Here is a 23,227-nt window from a genome sequence, read left to right on the forward strand (position 1 = left end):
TTTAAGATTCCTCTGATAATTGTGTAAATAGCATCAAATTGAAATTTTAGCTGGCAAACAAAGAAATTTAATTTTCACCGATTAAAATGCCACATATATTTCACAAAATAGATTAAAAATTTTCCCCAAAAGTTCAACTAGATTATCAAATGATTAATACTATCAACAATTTCACTCTCTTTAAGTATTGAAGCATAATTTTTTCCTATCAGTATCAAAAGAATTTCTCATCTCTAGTTAACTCTGGTGTAACTAAATTATCGAAATACTTTCAGGTGTAAAAGAGTAAAAATTTTCACTACCAATATTTCAGGCTTTACTCAGAATATCTGATGCATGAATGTTTTTTTCTATACAAAACTTTGGGTTAGGATGCGTAACATATTCCACTTTCTATTCAAGAGTAAAGGTCTACAATGCATATAATTTATGTATTTAGTGAACTAATGCAACTACAAAATGTTGTTCTGGTGAGATGTAAGATGAAAAACTTTTAAATGAAGAATCACACAACATTATGAAGATACAATCACTTAGAACATAATATGCATCTGAAATTTTCAGGAAATATAATCAATAGCCAACTACATACTAAAAATCAATTTTTAACTATAGGGAATACAAATAGCAACCGATTAGAAGGAAAAACTTCGGAAGCAATTTCATGCAAGCGATAAATTACAAGTATTAGTTCAGTTGTACCATACCTGTAACTTCTCTATCTATTGTCCACATTACACGATGCAAATTGAAAAATAGAACATTAATCAACACCGATTAAAAGGGAACATCAAAATTACATGGCCCAAGACTCCACACAAAATAAAGAACAGACACATATTTCTTAGCGAAGACATATTCGTTAAATAAAACATGAATCTTGAAAAAATAAAGAAAAGCAATCACAAAAATGTCATGCTCTTTGCAAAAGACCAACACTTTTAAGACATTATAGAACAAAGCAGACATTATAGCAGGAAATAATGATTATGAGAAATGAACTGCAAAAGCCCATTTAAATTTCACATCTTAAGAGTTGAATCCATTATAATTATTATTATTTTATACTCCTCTTATGTATACAACATTACAAGATAAACCAATCGACACAACATAAAATGAGTATTCACTCTGGAATTGAATAATTAGATAAAGATTCTTAAAATAATATCCTAAAAAAAATATAAGGATCCATTACATAACTCTCATATTAAGTCAAAAGCAAACTATACAAAAATTTTTTTGAGGGGATATTGTATTCATCCACAGAAAATAAAAAAAGTACTTAAAAACAAATTAGAGAGAGAAAAACACATATGACAGTTGTGAAAATCCTTAAGTAGAACATTGCTTTCCTTGGAAATTTCCGCAAGGAATAAACCATGTATAGGTAAATATGGAGATATCTTCTTATTAGAAATAAAAGGATATACAATAACATGTACTTGTTATCTCTGCGATCTGCAAAATCTGTTTACAACAAGATAATAAAAACGTAAGGGTCAAATGAAAGAGAGATGGCATAAGTACCGATATAGAGGTACAAAATAAAGCGCAACTTTAAAATACAGAGCATGAAATAAGATTATCATCAAGATATATAGCATTGAGGCCAAATGAATAAATGCTCTTTTTCTCCGAGGATAAATATTTGGGAGATATTTACTCAAAAAAGATACACAAAAAATACCCAAACACCTGAAAGTATGATACTTTGCTCTTTTGTAATGCATTTCATGTCATGTTTTCAGATCTAATATATTAAAACAAAAATTTATATGCAAGAACATAAAAAACAGGAATCCAATTTTATGCCCCATATGCATTTAGAATGTATAACAAGTTCCCATGAATAAGTATGAATTTTACTGTTTGAGGAGGTCTTTCTCATGACATTGTGGCAGGATAACTCTTAAATAATACAAATTTACAAAATCTACACATCCTGAGCTATTTTCTTCTAATCTTCTATATTATTTCTACTGTATAGATACCTTTTTCTCAACTTATACGCAACCAAACTGTATACCAAAACCTATACGGTACCAAATGCATGGAATTTATCAGAGAACATGTTACGGCATATCTTACTTCCTAAATATTGCTATTGTTTCCTAAAATTGGTTTTTTAATAATAAAAAAAAACAAAAATAACAAAACAAAAAAAAAAAAACCAGTAAATATTCCTGACGTTAATGGCGCACAAACTGATACATTTGTTCATTTGCAACAATATCTCGCATTCTTTAAATAACTTTTATCAAAATGCGGCTGATTCCACATTCAAGTCTCCTGTTGATACGTAAGTATGAGTCATCATGTGCGTTTAACAGAGGATAGTGTAATTACTTCCAATGTTGTGTTTAAAGAGGTCCTCTGACCTCAATTTGTACATGAACATTCGAATTAAACTTGTACATAAGACCCTGCCTTTTTTTCTACATTTTAAAATTAGAAACCCGCATATCCCGCTGTGGACCTGCATTGAAAAGAGCGGGGGAAGCCCGCTCGTATATCACTTAAAATAGGAAGAGGATGTTTTGGATTGAACACAGGAAATTCACAACTGTGTGAAACACAAGTAAAAATTATAATTTTCTTTAAATAAGGTTCATTACAACACCATCAATGTGCCTAATCATAATTTTTTTAAAGCTAGGATTTATATTATGACCATGTCGAAACTTAGGAAATGATTTTCACCATTAAGGTAACCTTACCTAAAATTGGCTTTGTGAAAACTCCTGATAAGCCTAAAGCAACTCCCATAACAAAAGTTTTACTGGCAAGCAAAATTGTTTCGGGAAGATCACTGTTGAGTTGCATGCCAAACTTCCTTTTCTGCAGGAGTAAAATAGGAGTTTAAAAAAATCAATTATTGTTCGATAGCACTCCTTGAAAATTAAGTTAAAATTTAGATTGCTGTCAGACAATGGTGTAAGCAGCCAAACAATTACCAAATAGAAGGGTAATAAATGATGAAACAACCCTCGAAACTGAATACATAAAACAGTAAAACCTCTATGTAGTGAACCTCTTTACATCATAAACCTCCATACTTCATACCACACCTACGGTACCATCAGATTTACATGTAAATTTACAGGCAAACCTCTATGTAATGAACCTCTTTACCTCGTAAAACCTCCATACTTTATACCAAGGATACACCCCGAGACGGCCCAACTACCTCTGCAAATCGTACCGAGACAACTAGAGACCATTAATGCAGCCATGATTATGTATAAGGATCGACATTTTCAGCAATAAATTTTTCACTCTTTTTTTTCTTATACACCTTTATTGTGTTGTAATTTTCACGTTAACCATTAGTTATGGCCATTTTGTTCCATATGAGAGCATACCTAACAGTAAATAAGAAAAAAGATACCCAACTATCCTAATCATTTTAAGTGACTGTTGAATTGAGAGAGATCACATCGTTTTCTCTCTAATCATGGTAAAAATCACGCGATGGCGCTCACTTTGTGCTATCATTTAATAATAAATATATGTTCACTAATGCATGCATGTTTATTTAAACACATAAATTTAATGGTTTAAAAGGCATTAGTGCCTTTCATTTCCAAAGGATATGAAAAAATGGTGCATATCACTAAAACCTCTCTTTAGTGAACCTCCATATATCAAACTGCCTAAATTTTGGTCCCCTCCACTACGATGTAAAGAGGTTTTACTGTAATTACACAACATTTTTTTTGTAACAGATAAAAAACCATTTGTCCCTGTTGTGGAAAACAATTGTTTACGTAAGTTTTGAACATTTACAGTTCTAGTGAAACAATTTTTTCATGAATGGTGTTTGGAGGGGATATTATGATTTCTCAAACTTCTACGATAGTCCATTCCCATCAAAATGCAAGGAAGAAATAGACAGTTTTTCTTCTCCCTTGGGCATTTTATGAAGCAAATTAACACATAACTTTCAATTTTACACTGCGAATGAGAAAAAATACTAAATTTATTAACTACATAATTGTAAAAAATGTTCAATTTGAAAGAGCTAGAAAACTGTGACTACGTAGGTTTCCGGGGTGTTCAGGTTCCAATTTCTCCATATTTCCGGTGCAACCGCGTGGGTTTGTTGGTGATGACAACAGTTTCGCTGGCACTGGTGCCAGCGTCTTCAGGTCGAAGATGATGCCGGTCCACAATTTTTGCCCTCCTTATATAGGGTGTCAGTCCCGCCAGTTGTGGCTGCCGCTCTCTTATTGGTCCGCCTAATGAGCCTCCTCCTAATGAGACTCATTAGGCGGACCAATAAGAGAGCGGCAGCCACAACTGGCGGGACTGACCCCCTATATAAGGAGGGTAAAAATCGTGGACTGGCATCATCTTCGACCTGAAGACGCTGGCACCAGTGCCAGCGAAACTGTTGTCATCACCAACAAACCCACGCGGTTGCACCGGAAACATGGAGAAATTGGAGCTAGAAAACTGTTCACAAAAGTAAAAATTCTGTTATAAGTATATTATTTGTGGTAAACAGTAATCACTAGAGATATTTTGGAAAGAAAAGTAGTAGGAGAGTTGCCATCAATTTAAAATACAGCACACTACCGATTATCCAGGCTAATTATGGGGAGAGGTGGCATGAATAATCGGATAACACGAATGATCCAAACTGTCACTGTAATTTCTTGTAATGTTCACAATTTAGGCAAATCAAACTATGTTCAAATTACCAACTACACACATTGTCTGTTACTTTAGATTGCTTTCAAGAATCATTTAGAGCTTTCTTTTCCCAATTGCAATCTTTTTAGCAGCGATAATATGATTTTACTCATATTCCTATTGCTACATGTAATATGCGGTTTCCAAAAACCGCACTCCTATGTCTGCATGGTCACGGATTCGGGAAATTTGGTTGCAGGTTTGCTTCAAAACCACTGCGTGACATTGGAAACTAAAAGGTCAGGTACCACGCTACGTAGTCACGTCTCGCGAAAGTTGCCCAGTGTGCAACTGCTGCAGGACAAGGTTCCATGATCACTGAACGCAATCACTCGCCGTGATGTTAATATAACATGAACACGGAGCTTTCGTGAAGGTAATGGGCGCGCCATCATCCCATCATGCAGTAGCAATTATAGGAAACCTGGACTGTTGACAATTTGTCTACGCAGGCGAGTGCCTGGCTATAACTTATGCTATCTCTACTTCCACTACCCTCCCTTCCTTCACTTATATTATTCCCTTCCTCTCCAGTTTGACCTTGACTAGTCATGGCATAAATATATCCGAGTGCAACGAAATCTCAGGTACCTTTGGGCCGTATTCAACTGGATGCGAGACCACGGAAATAATGGTGCATTTGTGACATGAAATATACAATGATAGGCAACATCTCTCTTAATTTTTGATTAGTTAATGATGAAGAATCTTCTTAAATTTATCATGAGTTTTTCCTGCCGCTGATCATCGTCGGCATGCTAGAGTAGACGTCCAAATAAACTTGAAACATTCCGAGTCTAATAGTAAATAAAATAACTCTCTTTTACAAAGGGGACTCTAATGGTAACAATAATCTCATTGTAACCTTGCTTAAAATGCAAATATATAGGTGCTTTAGCGTCCGATTAATTTTTTATAAAGACCATGGAAAACATTGATGAAGCGTAAAACTCATGCATGGATAAGCCACAACACGAATAAACCGCAGCCGGATAATCAGGAGTCTGCTGCATTAAAGTTTTAGTTAAAAATCTTTTCCTGCAAAAATGAGGATATCAAAGGATTTCGTTCATCATTTTCACACACCAATATCATTGAAAAATAATTATCTTATTTCCATATGCAACTTAGCAAAGATCATTCATGTAAAGACACTACTCTTTGAGGTACATACCTTTTTGTAGTCCTCATCAAAACTGAAGCCAGACAACATATTCCCAAATGAAGCAGCAAAAAGAGATGTTGAGCCTGCTGTTCCTCCAATAATATGACCCAGGAGGCTCTGTGCACCAGAACATATACCTTCAGCAAATTCTTCTGGTCCCTCCATCATACCCTATTAATAAATATATCATTATTATTTTATTTGCCCACCGATCTAGTACATTAAATAATGGCCCAGATACAAGGCACGCCAAATCATACAATATATATACATATAAATACCAACATAACAAACAGTATATTTCCCAATACAAATGCTTACATTAAAGTGTTAATCTAGATATTCATCAACTGAATAATATATTTTTCTCAGTAAAAGTTTTTTCAACTTATTTTTAATAGAGATGGGTCGAATAGCAGATTTCTCGAATTCGAATATCGAATTCGAATATTAAATCATTGCTCGAATACTCGGATACCTCGAATTTCGAATACCTCGAATACTAAACGATGAATGCTGGAATGTTTGACTCGGTTGCCTATGCAGCAGGCAACACAAGATTTTGGGGAGTAATTTTGATTTCCTTTAATGAATATTTTAATTTTATGGAAACAATTGGGCATATAATTAATTCAACTAACATCGCTTTACCCCCACTACTGCTGCCAAGTGCTAGCTGACAATCTGAGGCATTTTGCAAAATACAAGCTCTTTTCCACTGGATTTTCTTGAATTATTTTCAGTCCATCTTTGGGAGTTCTCACGAGATAAGAAGATGAATTGGAATTGCTATCAGGGAGAAACCAAATATTCTGAGAAAATATCCCTTTGTCTGGGACTGTAACAATAAAGATTTATAGCACCACTCATAAATTGTAACTTGATATATGTTTTCGGAAAAAAATACCGCGTCAACTTCCGAGAAGCTCTGCTGCTCATATCGCGTTTCGCCAGAATGCTAAGTCTCCGTCGTGTTTTGACATTTATTTCTTTGCGTAAAATGCTTAAATAAACTCAGAAATACGTCGTGTTTGGTCTTATTCTTTTTGTAATTACGCGCACATTACTAATATTTCAATCCAACAAAGGTGTAACATCAATTGACGAAAGTCATTCTTCGACACCTTTTGTGCTAATAGATGACTCATGCAGCGGTTGACCTCCACAGAAATGGGGAACTTCGATGCTGGTAGGAAAAAAAAGGTCAGTGGGGGAGAAAAGGGAGGGCCCGAAACACGATTCTATTGTTCTCGAGTAACTTGGTATTTTTTCGAAGCTAAGGTCTTCGAAATATGATCCCTGCACGAGTTGTGACCTTTTTTTTATTTCGAAGAAGAGGAAAGCCTTAGAGGGGGGGCTAGTGCTGAATGGAGAGGGATACCGGATCTTGGGAAATGCGCTAATGTAAGTATCCCACGGTACTCACACAGCAGTTGACTTCCAGAAATGGGGAACTTCGAAGCAGGTAGCCAGAAAAAGGTCAGTGGGTGAGGAAAGGGGGGAGGGCGTGAAACACGTTTTTATTGTTCTTGTAAGTCGATCTTTTTTTCGAAGCAGGGGTCTTCGTAATGCGATCCCTGTGCGAGCTGGGACCTTTTGATTTCGGAGAAGAGGAAAGCGTCAGAGTGGGTGAGGCGAGTGCTGAATGGAGGGGGATAGCGGATCGTGGGAAATGCCCTAAGGTTGCTATCCCACGGCACTGAGGTTCTCCTGGTGGGGGAATCGGGGATTTTCGGATTTTTTCACCCGACCATTTTCGGTTCCCCTCGTCGAACTCTTTTCACCGCTAAAATCCACGAATTTGATGTAATTCGTCAACTTGCGTAAAACGGCGCTGCGAGCAGTAAATGACTACAGTTCTCTACATTTTTCCGAGTCAACTACCAACGACAAGCGTGCGACAGTGTATGACGCGAAATTCAAAGTATTCGAGGTATTCGAGGCGGTACTTTTTGCATAACTATTCGAAACCTCGAATATCGAATACTTTCTAGTATTCCAGGTATTCGAGTATTTGCGGATACTATTCGCACATCTCTAATTTTTAAACAAAATATCATCATTCACAATTTTAAGATCATTCATACATCAAAATCTCAATCCCTGAATTGTTGTTGCTAACTTAAAGTTTACTCAAACATAAAACAAATTAAAACTTACCAAATAAGGCTCATAAAACAGATCTCCCAAACCTTGAGTAAAATCTGATACCAGCAGACCATATGGGTTACCTAAGACATCTAAACCAAGCACAATGACATGGAACTGCTGCAAAACTTGGGATGTATAATGTGTCATTGCCTCTTCTTTCAGCCTCCCATAGCTACAAACAAGGCCTCGCCTTTCAAAGAAAGCCATCCTGTAGAATAAAAAAAATTGTTTTTATTCAAACAACCATGTCTTTGGCTTGGCAAGGCTTTTTCAATAGAACACTAACTTAACCTTAATTTAGGCACAAAAATCTGTGATTACAAGTATTTTTTTGCATATTTGATGGAAGCGCACTTAATAGCTGAATAACTTCCATTTCTTTACGGATCTGTAGTTATTAAATTCACAAAATCAAAGAAGATAAAAAATTCACACTTTACAGCCATCAATCCAAGAAAGTCATAACGATAGAATCAAATATCAAGTACTACCCTTCCAAGGAAAAATCAGCAGTGTTAAATTCCTTGAATAAATACTACCCTTCCTACGAAAATTCATTCTTGATTTACAGTTTGAGTAACCAAAAAATCTACAAAAGGCACACTAAAAATGACTTTGACACTGGGTTCCAAAACTCTTACAGCAGACTCTCGTTATTATGAAATTCAAGGAACCGAAAAACCGGAGGTTTGTAACAACAAAGTTCGTACGAGCATTTCTTTGAGGAATCATAAAAAAAAACATACTTTGTCAAAATATCTTGTCTGTTCTATCTCTCATACTTATAGTATCACTGCAAAACAGCTTCAAAGTCAAAAATATTATATACAGGATTAAATTATGCCCAACTATAGAAAAACAAGCACATTCGTTCGAATTTTCTCAATAGAAGAATGAGGTATGACGCAATCGAGGGTAGATATCTTCCCAAATACAGTAATTCCTCGATGTACGAACAAGATGCATTCTGAGACCTTGTTCGAAAGTTGATAAACCTATGCAAGGCATTGAGGAGTGCGGTTATCCTGCAGAATGCAACACTGTATCACGATTTTGCAATAACTTGTGAGTGTGGCGAACTGATCTAGCTTCCGTGCGATCTAGCTGTCAGCAGGAAGGAAGAATGGGCAAAATGCTGAACAAGTCCTGGCTTCACATCTGATTAAATGATACTTTGTTCAGATTATGCCCAAAGTGAGAGTTCCTCAACGCCCAATTTGAAATTTCAGGCATGCTTGAATTTTTCGAATGTTTGTATCTCTGAAAGTTTGTAAATCAAATGTGCATTGGAAGACAACTAACTGTACGTCCAATTTACGAGCGGTATTGAGTGGGTCATGCTGATTCCACAGGAATGAAGCCTATTATATGATGGTAAGTGCATACTGAAGTATTTCCTATAGAAGAAAGAGCCATAATTGATGCTCTTGGGCACAGTACACGAGGAGAACTTAAACGTAGTGCAATGACTATAACGTAGCGTGGTGTATATCCACCTAAATGCAGTTGTTTATCCATGGAACTTTGTAATAAAGTTCATTTTGTAACCACCGAGACTGAGACTGAAGTTTGTAATTTCATAATAACGAAAAGTATGTAATAATGTTTCTTATGCTACAGAATGGATAGGCCTTTTCATCTCATTCGTAATTTTTTTGAAGTCCGTAATTTCGTAATAAGGTAAATTTAATAATAATGTTTCTTTTACTATTGATTGGATAGGCCTTTTCGCCGGGACCAACAATTTGCTTTGTAATAACGAGAACTTTGTAATAAGGTTGTTCCTATTAAGGAGAGTCTACTGTAACTCTAATTCAAAATCAACCAAACCTCATTACAATTTCTGCATTAATTTAAAAAGATTCCATACTAACTTTTCCATGAATGCCACCCCTGACCCATGGCAGCTGGAATCTCATATTACGTGCTCTCCAGGCCTCAAGGAACCAGTAAGTACTAGTGCCAATTTATGAAAGAGGTGATCCATACACCAAATGAGCGTTTTCATACCAATTCATTAACTGTACAAATACTGGCAAAATTGAAGTGGTTGCCAAAAAATGGAACTATTAACCCATCTCTTTTAAAATATATTCCCTAATTCTTATTTACCTTTCCCAACCCACTAATTTCCTTTCCCCAGAATTGGGTCATCTATAACTAACATTGTACTTTTTGAATTGACCATACTATAAAAATGTGAATTGATTTTTCTACCATTTCAACAAAAAACTATTTCCCATCTATTTTTCATTAAAATAACACACATAAAATTATTAGTATATAAAAAATATGATAAATTATCATTTTACATTATTCTCCCATTAAGAGGCATTTAAAAATCAACATGTTTGCTGAAAATAATTGGGATATGAATACATAACTGGAAAACCCATTGGTTTGGTCTTAAGTGGATATGATACATGATAATGTAGGTCATAACATAAATCATAAGAATAAAAAAAGGAGTAAGAGATAGTCAGAGTAGGGCTTATTACAGTATAAAATAAAATGAAAACGATAGTGAGGCTGTTGAGTGACGCCACTTCATATGGAAGTGAAAGATAAATTGATACTGTTTTCCAAAACTTTTAAGACTAATTCAAAATTGGGCAAACCTCATTACAATTTTTGCATAATTATTAACAGATTCCATACTTATTTTCCTTAAACAAGATTCTGGATTCCTGATGTACGTGATAATTTTAATAAGTATCCCTAACTATCAAGGAGAAGGAGGGATACTGTGTTTCACAATACCCTATAAGTAGTAACCCTATTTAACTTCCATGATCTTCTTTTAATTTTTTTAGATAGAAATAGCCAATAGCTGATTCACAAGCTAATTAGATGCAGTACAAACTATGACGACATGGAGAGAAAATAAATCAAAGTTAATCAACATACTTGAGCTTAATTCCTTTAACTTCAGTCAGTGCCACTCCCAAAGTATTCAGGAAGAGGTTCAACAAGTCAGAAGAAAGACTGGAATGCTTTGACACATCAGCGGATGAGTCAGAAAGGTAAACAGTTCCACGAGGGGAAAAGCTGAACTGAATCCTCAGTGGAGAAAGGTGGATGTACTCTATCACTACTTGAGGATCACTTCTTGTGGGCTGAAAGAGAAGAAAGAAAATATCAATGAGCATTACTAAAGGGGTTACAAAAGAAAAAAAAATCAAGCTGTCATTGAGAAGAACAAAACCAAAAAGTTGAATTCATTGCGAGCTTGTGGTGTTGAAATTTAGATACACAGAATAAAATTTCATTTTCCAATTTTACTAGTTACTTTTTATGCATGTTGAAAACACCCAGGATACATCATTCAATTCTTGAATGCATAGTGAACAGTGCATTATATGTAACATTTAACTATCATTAATTCAAAGTAGAGATTAAGACATTGATGACATCAATCTCATGTAATATCAATTTTCAGCCATCTAATTTCATGTTGCACCACATTTCTTTAACATTGAATTCTATCAATAAATATATAATGGTATTAAATTTTCACTAAATCACACTAGCTGTATTTTAGAATCCTTTAATCTCCGCAACTGAGAAAAATATGCTCAACACATTTTGTTAACAAGATTTAATAGGAATTATGAGGAGGAAACTCACTCAAAAAATACAGTTACACAGTTCTTTAGTGTAATGCGAGTTGAAAACAGCCAGGATACATTAGTCACCAATATGTATACAAAATGCATACACACATTACGTGGGTGATGTGCGGGGTGCATCAACTTAGGATGTAGAAATAAATGGAAATGTAAAATTCATAAGTGATGTGGTACTGCTCATAAAATTAACTCAGTTATGATATTTGCCATCTATAAACATTTGTTTTTCATGATTCATCTGCATGATTAAACTGTGCAGAAACCAGAAAATAAAAAGAAATCATACTAAACATCTTGAGATAGCTCAACTTTGCAATGCTATTTATTTTTTTAACCACCCTTTTTTAACATATGTACATGTTTTGTGTTGCTAATTAACATAGCACATATAGCTTTATTTTCATGTATGTTTATCAGCCAAACTGATTAGTTTTACATGGAAAACATTTCTCTGTTTACAACCTCAACTGAATGTATTCTCTAAGGCTATTTTGCAGTAGTATGGATGACATTACCTTCATGAAATGAACCTTCATTGGCAAATACGTTGCTCTCACTTATCAAGCACTAATTGCGATATGATAGAATATTCTTCCTGGTCTATTATTCCTTTTTCAAACAAGTAAAAATTCAATGGAATAAGCACTCACCTTGGCAGCAATTGAAGATAAAGAAGAATGTACTAAAGCAATATCGGCTCTAATTCTAACAGAAGCTTTTTCTTCTGGCTGCCATACAGAAAATATGTCACTAACAGTAAGAAGAAATCCACGATCAAGTTGAACAGAAAAACTCTGGACTAGTATCTTGATATACCTATAAGAGACAACATAATTTTATTATTACTTTTTTCAGGCATAGAATAATACTAAGTGAGCATCAGAAAGTTATAAATTTCCTTACTTATATACATCTTGATTCTCAGTGGGTCGATGCCTCTTCATTAGCAACACTTCAATGCAGGGCTTTGAACCAAATCTTTGAACAATTCTTTGTGCAATAGGGGTAGGGTGTATCACGGTGGGGAAAACAGCATCATGAAGTTGATTATCAACCTAAAAAAAAATGGAAACCCCATAATTCTGTGTTTAACACATGAAAATAATCATAGTTACTAAAGTGACCTTTAAGGCCTGGTTACGTGATACATTAACACGTACAGGTTAATGTCTAAATGTATGACCACGAGAATGAACTCCAAAATGCACTGTGTAACCACCCAACTTGTGCGAATGCATGCACAGAAAATAGAACCTGTTCTAATTTGGTTCATGCATTTGTACATGCTCTGTACTGGTCCACCAAAATCATTCACGCAAACGTACATTAAGTGTTCATGTACCGAGTAACCAGGCTTTTACAAAGTAATGTCCTAGAATTCCCTCTTCGTCACACTAAATGACCCTCCAGCTACGAATGAGTAAATTTTTCTTTGCATTGAAAAAACCAAATGAACCAAATATTGACCTTCCTAAATGCATGTGCAATGGAGCAGAAAACACTAAAAACTTTAACTGACAGACATCATAAGCAGACCAATGACAACCAATTTAGAGGTTGCAAAGCAAAACTAATCATCAATACCATGTTCAACTATGCCAATTCAGATTAAACTAATGCCAAAAAGTTTCTTTGAAAAGCAATAATATTAAAACAGTCAGCCACCGATTACACATGAGATGAATGTAAGGCAGGGTTAGCACAATCGAAAAATATGGATAGTCAAAAATATAATAAAATATGGTTGAGATACCCTAAATTTACTTCGTAATGTAGAAAATATTTTCCATGAAAGCAAATCAAATGTTTACCAAGAGCCAAAACAAATATTCCCTTTCATTAATAGATTTTATTTAAACAAACAACAATTTTATTTTTTTCAAAATTGGAGTAAATTCTTGCCTTTGGAATATCATTCAAAATGTTTATGTAGAGAGAAGAAAGAAGCCTGAATAACCAGCAAATTGCATGATTGGGAGGAGGATAATAGAGGGTTGACTGTATTTACACAGGCATTTGATAATAATAGGGCATTTTAGAGAACTGAGTACATATAAATCCAAACTATAACTGATAAGTTCTAATTTTGAGCATTAATACTATTTATTATCATATTGGACAACTGAATGTGCCATGCAGCTTTGCTATTGTCTCTTTGTTGGATCGACAAAAAATTTCTTATTCTTTGATGAACGCCATATTTGGAGTGCGAAAGATCCACAGAGAAAAAATCATTCGCCTTGACCGGGATTCGAACCCGGATCCCCCGATTTCCGGTCGAGTGCTTTAGCCAGTTAAGCTACCGAGGCGTCATTCTTCCCTGTGGATGTTTTCGGACACTACAGGACAAGATGTTGCTGGACTGCTGAGCATATGATGCCACAAGCAGTCCAAATCGTGCGCACAGCGCCACAGCCGGAGAGCAGGCCCGGACATAGAACACAAAGAGGTGTCCCGGTCAAGGCGAATGATTTTTTCTCTGTGGATCTTTCGCACGATTGTGCATTGCGGGTGACTCCCGTAAAAGTTATCACCGCGGCTAGTCCCGGTATACTTTGAACTAGCCATATTTGGATTCCATGATTACTATACAGGCGGTCCCCGACTTTCGTACACAATGCGTTCCCGAAAACTTGTACGAAAGTCGAACCATTGACTTCCATACTACCCAGTCAACACAGTATTCGTAATGAGGTCTTATATGAACTCATACGTTGGACTCCTTTAAGATTCCACATTAAGAGACATGAAAGGGCCTTTAAGACCTCACACTTCATGAGGTCACATGAATGATGTCTTTAAGACCGCATACTTCATGAAGTCTTGAAGACCTCACACTTCATGGGGTCTTCAAGATCACACACACACATGAGGCCTGAAAATCAAGTCATGTATATGTTAATGAATTATAATTTCAATCGTAATTATATATTTCTGCGTGTATAATATTTTTTCTTCCTTCAATTAACTCTTTATATTAAGAGATGGGTTCGTAAACTTCTCCCTCCGATTCTATTAAAAAAGCTGACACTTCCACTTTCCGCTACGTCCGCCATTGTGTTGTCGTGTTATTCTACTGCCTTGAGCTCAGACGTCTAGTTTATGATTAATATCGTGTGTACTCCATGGCCTAGTTCTTGCTCGTGTTTTTCCTTGTGTCTACGAACGTGAATCAGGATTTCATCGGATCTGAGATCGGCACGAACCTTGTGGACATCACGATGTGTTATGTGCACGGAGACTTGGAAGGTAAGTTTCAATGATTTTATGTGTCCGATTCTTTATCCACTTGTTAATGAGAAAATCCATTAATTAAACTATTTTCAAAGCTGGTTAAGTTCATGCTTATCATTGATTATCGGTAAATATATCCATGTAAAATATTTAGGTGGAACACGTTTTGTAATGTGCCTTTGTTGTTGTTCATGTTTCATTTCATTCATTCATCGTATCCTTATAAATTTGCTGTTATCGCATTTTAAATTATCTCCGCTAATATACACTATCTCGATCATATGTAGTACGTGTTCAAGCAATGTTTTTATTATTTCGGGTTCACAAAACAGTTTTCCCTAAGATCATTGAAGTTTATAAACTTCTCAGTTCTCAAAATCATGACGTAAACAAGCAAAAGTGCTAACCGATTTATAATTTGCTTGATTTCACTTCGTAATGTAACTTATGGAACGATAAAGCATGGAAATAACGTTCACCATATATTTAAATTAACTTCTAAGAGCATTCTAATGCAATAGGAATGATATTAAGTGTAAGAGTTAATCAAAAGTAGTTCACTAATTCGGTTACTCCTAAAATTAACCAAGTTAAAACGGTCATCTTCGGTGCTAAAACCGGCCCTGGGAGTATTTAGGGACTGCTAATGAGATAAATAGTCTTTATCTGGTTTATTTGATGTTATCATGTTATCAATTATAACTCTCAACAAACTTAAGTTCAATGTTTTTTGCAGCCTCTCTTATGAAATGGAACCCGACATCAGCAAGTATAGTGTCGCCTTGGAGAGAGTGGAGAGGCAGTGGCTGTATCAAGCGGAGACCGCGTAAAGTATGCAGAGAGGAAGAATACAAAAACTCGTGATGTTTGTTTATTGACTTAATATTATGAAGAATAAATTTATAAATATCATGAAGTTGTCTATTCCATTGTGTTTTTCTGCCGTACTTCCACCTATGGTTCTCATTAAATGTATTATTTTGCTTTATTGTAATTGGATACGTCGGGTACTTATGTCATCGGAGAATTTTCTTAAATAAAGATGCGTAAAGTATTTTGAAATCTTAATTAATGGGCTGGTAGGGGCCCCGGCGTTTTTGTAGGCTATTTCAAAGCCATCTATCGGAATTATTACGAAGTGGGTAATTTTTCTGGTTCTCCAGGTAGTTCCATTATCACACACGTGGAGGCGCCACATTTGCGCCAATATCATATTGGAACTGTTATAGGAGTCCTATAAGACCTCTTGACTGAGCTCCTTCAGAGTCGTGTGAGACCGCGAAAAGAATTCCCATACGAGTGCATATGACCTCACGGAGACGACATTATGAGGCCATTTGGGACTCTTTTGTAGGAGTCCTACAAATTCGTCAGACTTCTTTATGACCTCATGCATGAGTCATACGTGTTTACTGGGTAATTAGGGGTTACGTTCCAAAAGAGCGGAATTTACGTACTAAAACCTTTTTTTTCACGGAATTCATTTCAATTGACTTAATTTAAATAATATATTAATAAAACTCCTCAAATCATCTAATTTATTTCGAAAATACGCAGAAAATGCAAATATAAGTTTAAAAAACAAGAACTCCGTTGGCTATCGAGTGTAACTTCCTCTTGGCGTTTAAGTTGACATTCCACTTATTACGTCCACTATAAATAAAAGGACATATCAAGTAGCATAAAAAAAATGTATTCGTTGAACCCGCACTCTGGATACCGTCTAATTTTTACACTAAAATTCGACATTTGGCAGGTGACATTCGTGATCGCGTATATTCCGCATGTTATTCAAAAAAGACAAAATACAAACGGAATTCGGGTGATATTTCGTGCAATATCGTTGCTGAAGGTTTACATGAATTAAACAGCACTCAAACGAAAAAACAATTAAAAAGAAGGTCTTACTAGTTTTATTGAAAGCTATTCGATGATGTCTAGTCAACTTCTTTTGAAAAATATCTTCAATGAAGGCTTTCCTCTTCTCTTGATAAAGGAGCCTATAGCAGGCAGTCTCTCTCCCAAATAAATCACCTAAATCAGAGTCAATTACCAACAATTTCCTTCATTATATACGTTCATATTGTTCGCATATATACTGCCGATACTGCAATTTGAAACAATTGAATGTTGGGATGCGCAATAAATATGGCGGGAATTTTAAAAAAATTACGGACCAGCGTCCGAAAGTCCGAATTTAGCGTACGAAAGTCGAGTAAAAGGTGTCAATTTTGAATGTACGAAAGTGCGAATTTTACGAAAGTCGAGTGTACGAAAGTCGAGGACCGCCTGTACATTGTGTATCCTTGAAATTATTTAGCCATGCCATATTAATTAAAAGATGTGCACACATAGGACAAATCCTGTAGTTTTTCAATTATAAATTGGAATTCACGCTTAGGAATGAAAAGGAAGTCTGCTCTCTCTGAAAAAGGGAGAATATGAAAAAGGATTGAGTTAAATGCCCAAATACCTTACTATTAATAAATTTCACGAGACCTCATACACAGCTATCATAACTAAAAATCTATGAATGAGAAGAAAATTTAAATTGACAATACAAGAAAATAAAAAAAGGGAGCAATAATGATGTTTTTGCCATTATTACATCGTAGCACTCTCAGTTTACCTGAAACCTATGAACTTTAAAATGGAGGTAGCTTTGGTTTTCAGACTTCCTGTACTGAACCCATAAACCAGGATAATGCCTTCTACGGAGCTCTCCATAAAATGGTTTTGTCATTTGCATTTTCTCAAAATCCACCTGTAAGAATGAGAAGAAATTTCAGAATACAAGAAACTGATAATAATAATGCAAAAAAGTGATAATAAACTTTTTAAAATTTAAAACATCAAGAAAATCTTTAAAATTACACTTACATGTTTAAAAAAATATCTCATCACTTAGAGACAGATAAATTTGTAATATCAATGCTAAAAAGCATAACAATCATACAGAATTTCATCACATGGTGGTTATAGGTCTAGGTAATCAATTTTGGATCTACATCAGTGGTTGGCAATATGCAATATTTGGGCCATGAAAAATATATTCACAAGAAAGATGTAATTTCATTGACCTGCACTGTCTCATAATTAAGAAATTAACATTAATATTTTTTATTTTGTAAGAAACTGAAAAATTTATGACTGGAAAGATGAATATGGGCAGTTGGAAGCAAAATGCACCACTGCTACATGGCAAGCAACTTTACTCACCAAAAAGATCTTTAGTGATTCATATAAGCAACAAAGACAGCACTTTAAAAGTAAAGCATTAGGGGGTATCCATTAATTACCAGAGGTGATTTACGCTATTTTTGGACCCCACCAATCCTTTCAGTGAGATATCGTCAGATTCGGCTCAACCCCCTTCTCCCTCCTTCTAATCTCACATGAGATTATAAAAATAAATATAACTCAATTGATTGCTTGGAGTATAGAACATTTAAAAAAATGTACCGTCAAAAGTTACAATTGGCTAAGAAAACATTTAACAACTGTAGAATTCTTAATGCCGATAATAAATCTAAAGAAATTTGGAAGATCATAAAGGAAGCTAAGAGTTCTATTAATGATCATCATGATTTCAAATTACTGGACTCCACTGGTAATATTATTTCTGACTATTTTCAAATGGCATCTAACTTAAATGAGTTTTATTTGTCCCACCAGACTACTACAAATACTTCACTTCCTGTCAATCATTCTTTAAACCCAAGCCTGCCTAATTCTTTGTACCTGTTCCCTTGCTCTGAATTGGAACTGATGAACATCATTAAAAAAATTCCTAACAAAAGTAGTCCTGGTATAGATGGCATCCCAGGCATTGTGATAAAAAAATCAGCTAATTCTATCAAGGAACATATACTTTTTTTAATTAACAAATCCTTACAACTTGGAGTTTTTCCTGATGCCATTAAATCTGCCAAAGTTGTACCACTATATAAAGGCAAAGGTAGCGAACAGGATATGAATTCTTATCGTCCAATATCCTTACTAAATCAGATAGGGAAACTATTTGAAAAGGTCTTCCATAATCGACTTGTATCATTTCTTGAATTTTCCAACCTTTTGTCTGGCTCACAGAATGGTTTTAGGAAAAGCAGATCTACATCTACAGCCACCTATCATTTGGTAAATTTAATACTTTCAAATCTTGATAACAGAATCGAAACCTTGGGGCTATTTTTTGATTTTTCCAAGGCTTTTGACCTAGTCAATCATCAGTTACTCTTGTCCAAATTAGGACACTATGGTATTCGAGGTATCCCTTATAACTGGATAAAATCTTACCTCAGTGCAAGGCATCAACAGGTTATTTTATCAAAGAATGGCACTAATTTTATTTCTCCCAGTAAAGAAGTTACATTAGGCGTACCCCAAGGCTCAGTCCTGGGCCCTATCCTATTTTTACTTTACATTAATGATCTGCCAAAAATTTTGCAGACGGTTCAAGGAGTTGAGCCAATTTTATATGCTGATGATACTAATGTAATTGTATCAGCACCATCGTTAAACAATTTGTCCTTGAGGGCATCTAGAGTTTCTGAACTCCTGTGTGAATGGTGTACACAAAATCTTTTGAAACTCAATCCTGACAAGTCTGGACTTATATACTTTTCCAATAAAAATAAACCCCCTGCTTTATTGACCATTGATCTAGGGGGATCACGCATACCCCAGATTTCTAGTTCCAAGTTTCTCGGAGTTGTTTTAAATAAAAATGTGTCATGGGACGAACATATATGCAATCTTCGTAACAGGTTGAACTCTATTTGCTTCCTTATCAGAAGTATCAGGAAAACTGTAAGCCTTGATATTTTACTCTCAATTTATTACGGAGAATTTTATTCTTTAATTATCTATAGTATTCTGTTCTGGGGTTCTTCCACCCATTCTGATTCAATTTTCAAAGCTCAAAAATGTATAATACGATTAATATGTAATGCTCCTTTTAATGCACCTTGTCTTTCCTTTTTCAAAAGGTTAAATATTTTGACAGTTCCATGCATTTACATTTATGTTGTAAGCATGTTTGCTAAAAGAAATTTATTTAATTATATGTCTAATGACAATGTTCATTCACACCAAACTAGAGCCTGTAGAGATCTGCATCAAACATATTGCAGGACTTTAAATGCATCCTTGGGGCCTAAATCCATGGGCCTTCTTGTGCTGAACAGGCTCCCTACTGATTTTAAGTACGAAATGGACCCAGTCCTGTTCAAAAGGAAATTAATAACGTTTTTAAGGAAAGAACAGTTTTATTCCGTAAAGGAATTTTTGGGGAAAAAATAATTATATTTAATATGGAATAAATTTTATGTACTTTATTAACTTCTTTTGGTCAAATTATGGTGCCATACACTTGTGTATTTTATCTTATTATTGTCTGCAACATTTATATGTATATGACGTGTCCTATACACTCAACTCATGTATTTTTTACTGTGTTCAGTGTCCGCTGGGCAAATAAAGGTTATTATTATTATTATTATTAATGCTCCATGTAAGACCTGGTTTCGAAAACCACACATCCGTGGCTGTGTGATCATGGATACAGAAAAGTGGTTTGCACGAATGCTTCAAAACCACTGCTCGACATCGGAAACTACACTGTCAGGCACCACCCCACATAGTCGCATCTCACACAAGTTGCCCGCATTGCAACTGCTGTGGGATGTGTATCTGTGATCATGGAGTGCGGTAGCGCACTGTGAGGCTTAGAAAACAGGAACACGGAGCTCCCGTGAATGCAGCCAGCATGCGATCGCTTCCGTTTTACGAAGAGGATTCTAACGGAGGATTCAATAAGCCCAGCATATCCTTGCATTAATGCAGTAATTCCGATGATTTTGCGTCCGATTTTATTTTTTTATAAAGGTCACGGAAAAAATTGAGCGAGAGTGAAAATCATGCACAGATAATCAGCAACCTGGATAAACCGCAGCCAGATAATCGGGAGTCTGCTTTCTTTTAACAGAGAAACACATTTTTCGCTCAATTCTTCCCGGTTTTCTTGCAATTTTACACAGTTTCTTGCGGTAAAATTTTTTTTTCATACGTGGCAGGACTCCCCTTCTTCCCCATCTGAGATTGGGTGAGAATCCCCGCCTAAATGCATTATGCAATTAATGGATGCCTCCTTATAGGTTTGAATAATCAATCATTCATAATATCTATTAATCGATAGTAATTTTAATGAAAATGAAAAAAAATATGTCCCAAACACTAACTAGCATTGGTACACTTCACAAAAATTTGAAAGCATTTCATATTAGACAAATAGGTTACCAAATGAAAAACATACTTTTTTATACGAACACTATTAAATATCATGATAACTCACATTGACATAATCCCTCATTTGTGCACGTTTTGAATCGGTAGACCAACGTTCTTCAATCCAAGTTGCAAGCTCTAAAGGAAGAAGTTTCCAACGATGAGACACAAACACCTCCCACAAAGGAGCTGAATCAACAATGCTAGCATATGCCACCTCTTTTACATGACCAGCACTTTCAGTTGCCTGGAAGAAAGTTTTCAGCATTATTATGTAACATTCAATTGAATTTGTTCATATGCTCAAATCATAAAAGAGATCATTACATTTGGGGCATAAAAATAAAATAGTAAAAAATGCATATATGTATATTTTAATGAAAACCTTTGTTTACCATATGATAGAAATTATTAAGAGAAAATATTATTTATCACTTCTTGTATACCTTTCTCAGTTCAATTTATGTTTTTTTTAATCTTAGGCAGAAGGCAGTAAGTCATTGATGAGAAAAAATTCCTCGATGACGGACAAGACCGAAAGACAACTGTCACGAAATTGCCACAAAATACCCACCATAAATGAAATTCACACTCTCGAAACTGATAATACTGAAATAAATAGGCTACAGCTTTTTATATAACTTTACTTAACTCTTAGCTGCTAGTCTTTACCCAAGAATTAATTGCATTTGGAATAAGACATAGATGATAGAAAATTTTAATGGAAATGTTAATACACTCATGCTCATAAATTCCTTAATGGTAAAAAGTAGTGCTGAGTATCAGGTGCAGTCTATCAAAGTTAATGATTCCCAAGCTTTTAAATGAAATTGAAATTGAGGTGGAATGAAGAAGACTTTATGAAAATGCAAATCTTGAAACTAAGCCCACCCCGCTCGACAAGGTTAATTGTTATGTGGGTCCATTTATGCATAGACCAAAAACGTCCAGTGAAAGTGTTTACACCAGCAAAAAGGTGTACATTGTGAGGGTTAATAGTTAAGTGTGGTATCCTTTGAGTAATATTTTCCCTTTGAACGTTTCAATTGGTGTGCCTAACCGGCAGGATGTCACAAAATTTGTATGATGTGGCATAACAATGAGTCAGATGCAACTGAAAGTAGCACTATGGGCTTAGGGAGTATGAGATGCACGTATGTACCAACTTTGGTCCAAATCCGTGCATCAGTATGGAAACGTATAGCGAACAGACAAACAAACAGACATCCTCTTTTACAGAAAAAAAATGAACTTACCAGAGATACACCTATGCTGTTTAAGGAAAGGAAGACTTCAAGGTGACTTTTCTCAGCATCTATCCTGCTCCTCGCTTGTGCAGCTATCCTTTCATCTTGAGTAAAAAGGTACACTCTTTGGTGATCATCCAAATAGCTCACCCAGTAAACTGTCACTTTATCCTTTCGAGTTTTCTTCAATATCTGAAAAATATGCATTATGAAATACTTTTAGTGCCAGACATGACCACTAAGCTACGATGCAATCATAAGGCACAAATTAATTATGAGAATGAGGACACTAATGATAAAATTATCCACCTTCATGATAGTGACCAAGAAGCAGCTGAGATTTAGTGATAAAATAATTTCTTAATACTTGCAACAGCTGGAATTTAGTGCATCACAAAATAATGGCTGAAAAAAGCTGGCTTTTTGAGTTGGTTTTACGTGTCATACAAGATCATGGAAAAAATTACCTGAGGCTTAGTGGAATCTTCACCAGATTCGGTATCATCACCACTACTACTGCTTCCAAGTACAACCAAATTTTCATCCTTGGTTCCTCCTTGGACAGGTGATTTTGGAGATAATCGTTTAAAACTAGCTGAAAGTTTGGAAGTAACGGTGGCATTTGGTACCATACCTCCAACAGGTTGCTGCTGGCGAATTGTATGAAAACTGACTCTTTCTTGCCCAAATCCATCCTGTTGGCATAAAATTTATTAAGGAAAAATGGGAAAGCCATAAAGTTCATGATAAAATTCTATTGTGACTACTATGATGTACAGAATATATGTGGATCATACCACCTAAATTCAACCAGGTGT

At 35.3% G+C, this 23,227-nt stretch overlaps 1 protein-coding gene across 3 annotated transcripts in view; it reads right to left on the bottom strand.

Moving 5' to 3' along the window:
- Window positions 1–23,227, bottom strand: part of LOC124165083 (vacuolar protein sorting-associated protein 13C-like) — a 109,939-nt gene that overhangs the window by 10,170 nt on the left and 76,542 nt on the right. For 2 of the 3 annotated variants that reach the window (XM_046542349.1, XM_046542346.1), the window contains exons 52-62: window positions 22,877–23,104; window positions 22,419–22,601; window positions 21,230–21,409; window positions 17,507–17,641; window positions 12,547–12,698; window positions 12,294–12,459; window positions 10,922–11,130; window positions 8,024–8,222; window positions 5,873–6,034; window positions 2,721–2,841; window positions 708–722 (exon numbers count right to left, since the gene is read on the bottom strand). In XM_046542349.1, the coding sequence (XP_046398305.1) occupies window positions 708–722; window positions 2,721–2,841; window positions 5,873–6,034; window positions 8,024–8,222; window positions 10,922–11,130; window positions 12,294–12,459; window positions 12,547–12,698; window positions 17,507–17,641; window positions 21,230–21,409; window positions 22,419–22,601; window positions 22,877–23,104 (1,750 nt within the window). The remainder of the gene's footprint in view (window positions 1–707; window positions 723–2,720; window positions 2,842–5,872; window positions 6,035–8,023; window positions 8,223–10,921; window positions 11,131–12,293; window positions 12,460–12,546; window positions 12,699–17,506; window positions 17,642–21,229; window positions 21,410–22,418; window positions 22,602–22,876; window positions 23,105–23,227) is intronic. The other variant, XM_046542347.1, reaches the window with a different exon arrangement.

Source organism: Ischnura elegans, chromosome 9 (genome assembly GCF_921293095.1).
Source record: "Ischnura elegans chromosome 9, ioIscEleg1.1, whole genome shotgun sequence".
In the NCBI taxonomy this organism is placed as follows: domain Eukaryota; kingdom Metazoa; phylum Arthropoda; class Insecta; order Odonata; family Coenagrionidae; genus Ischnura; species Ischnura elegans.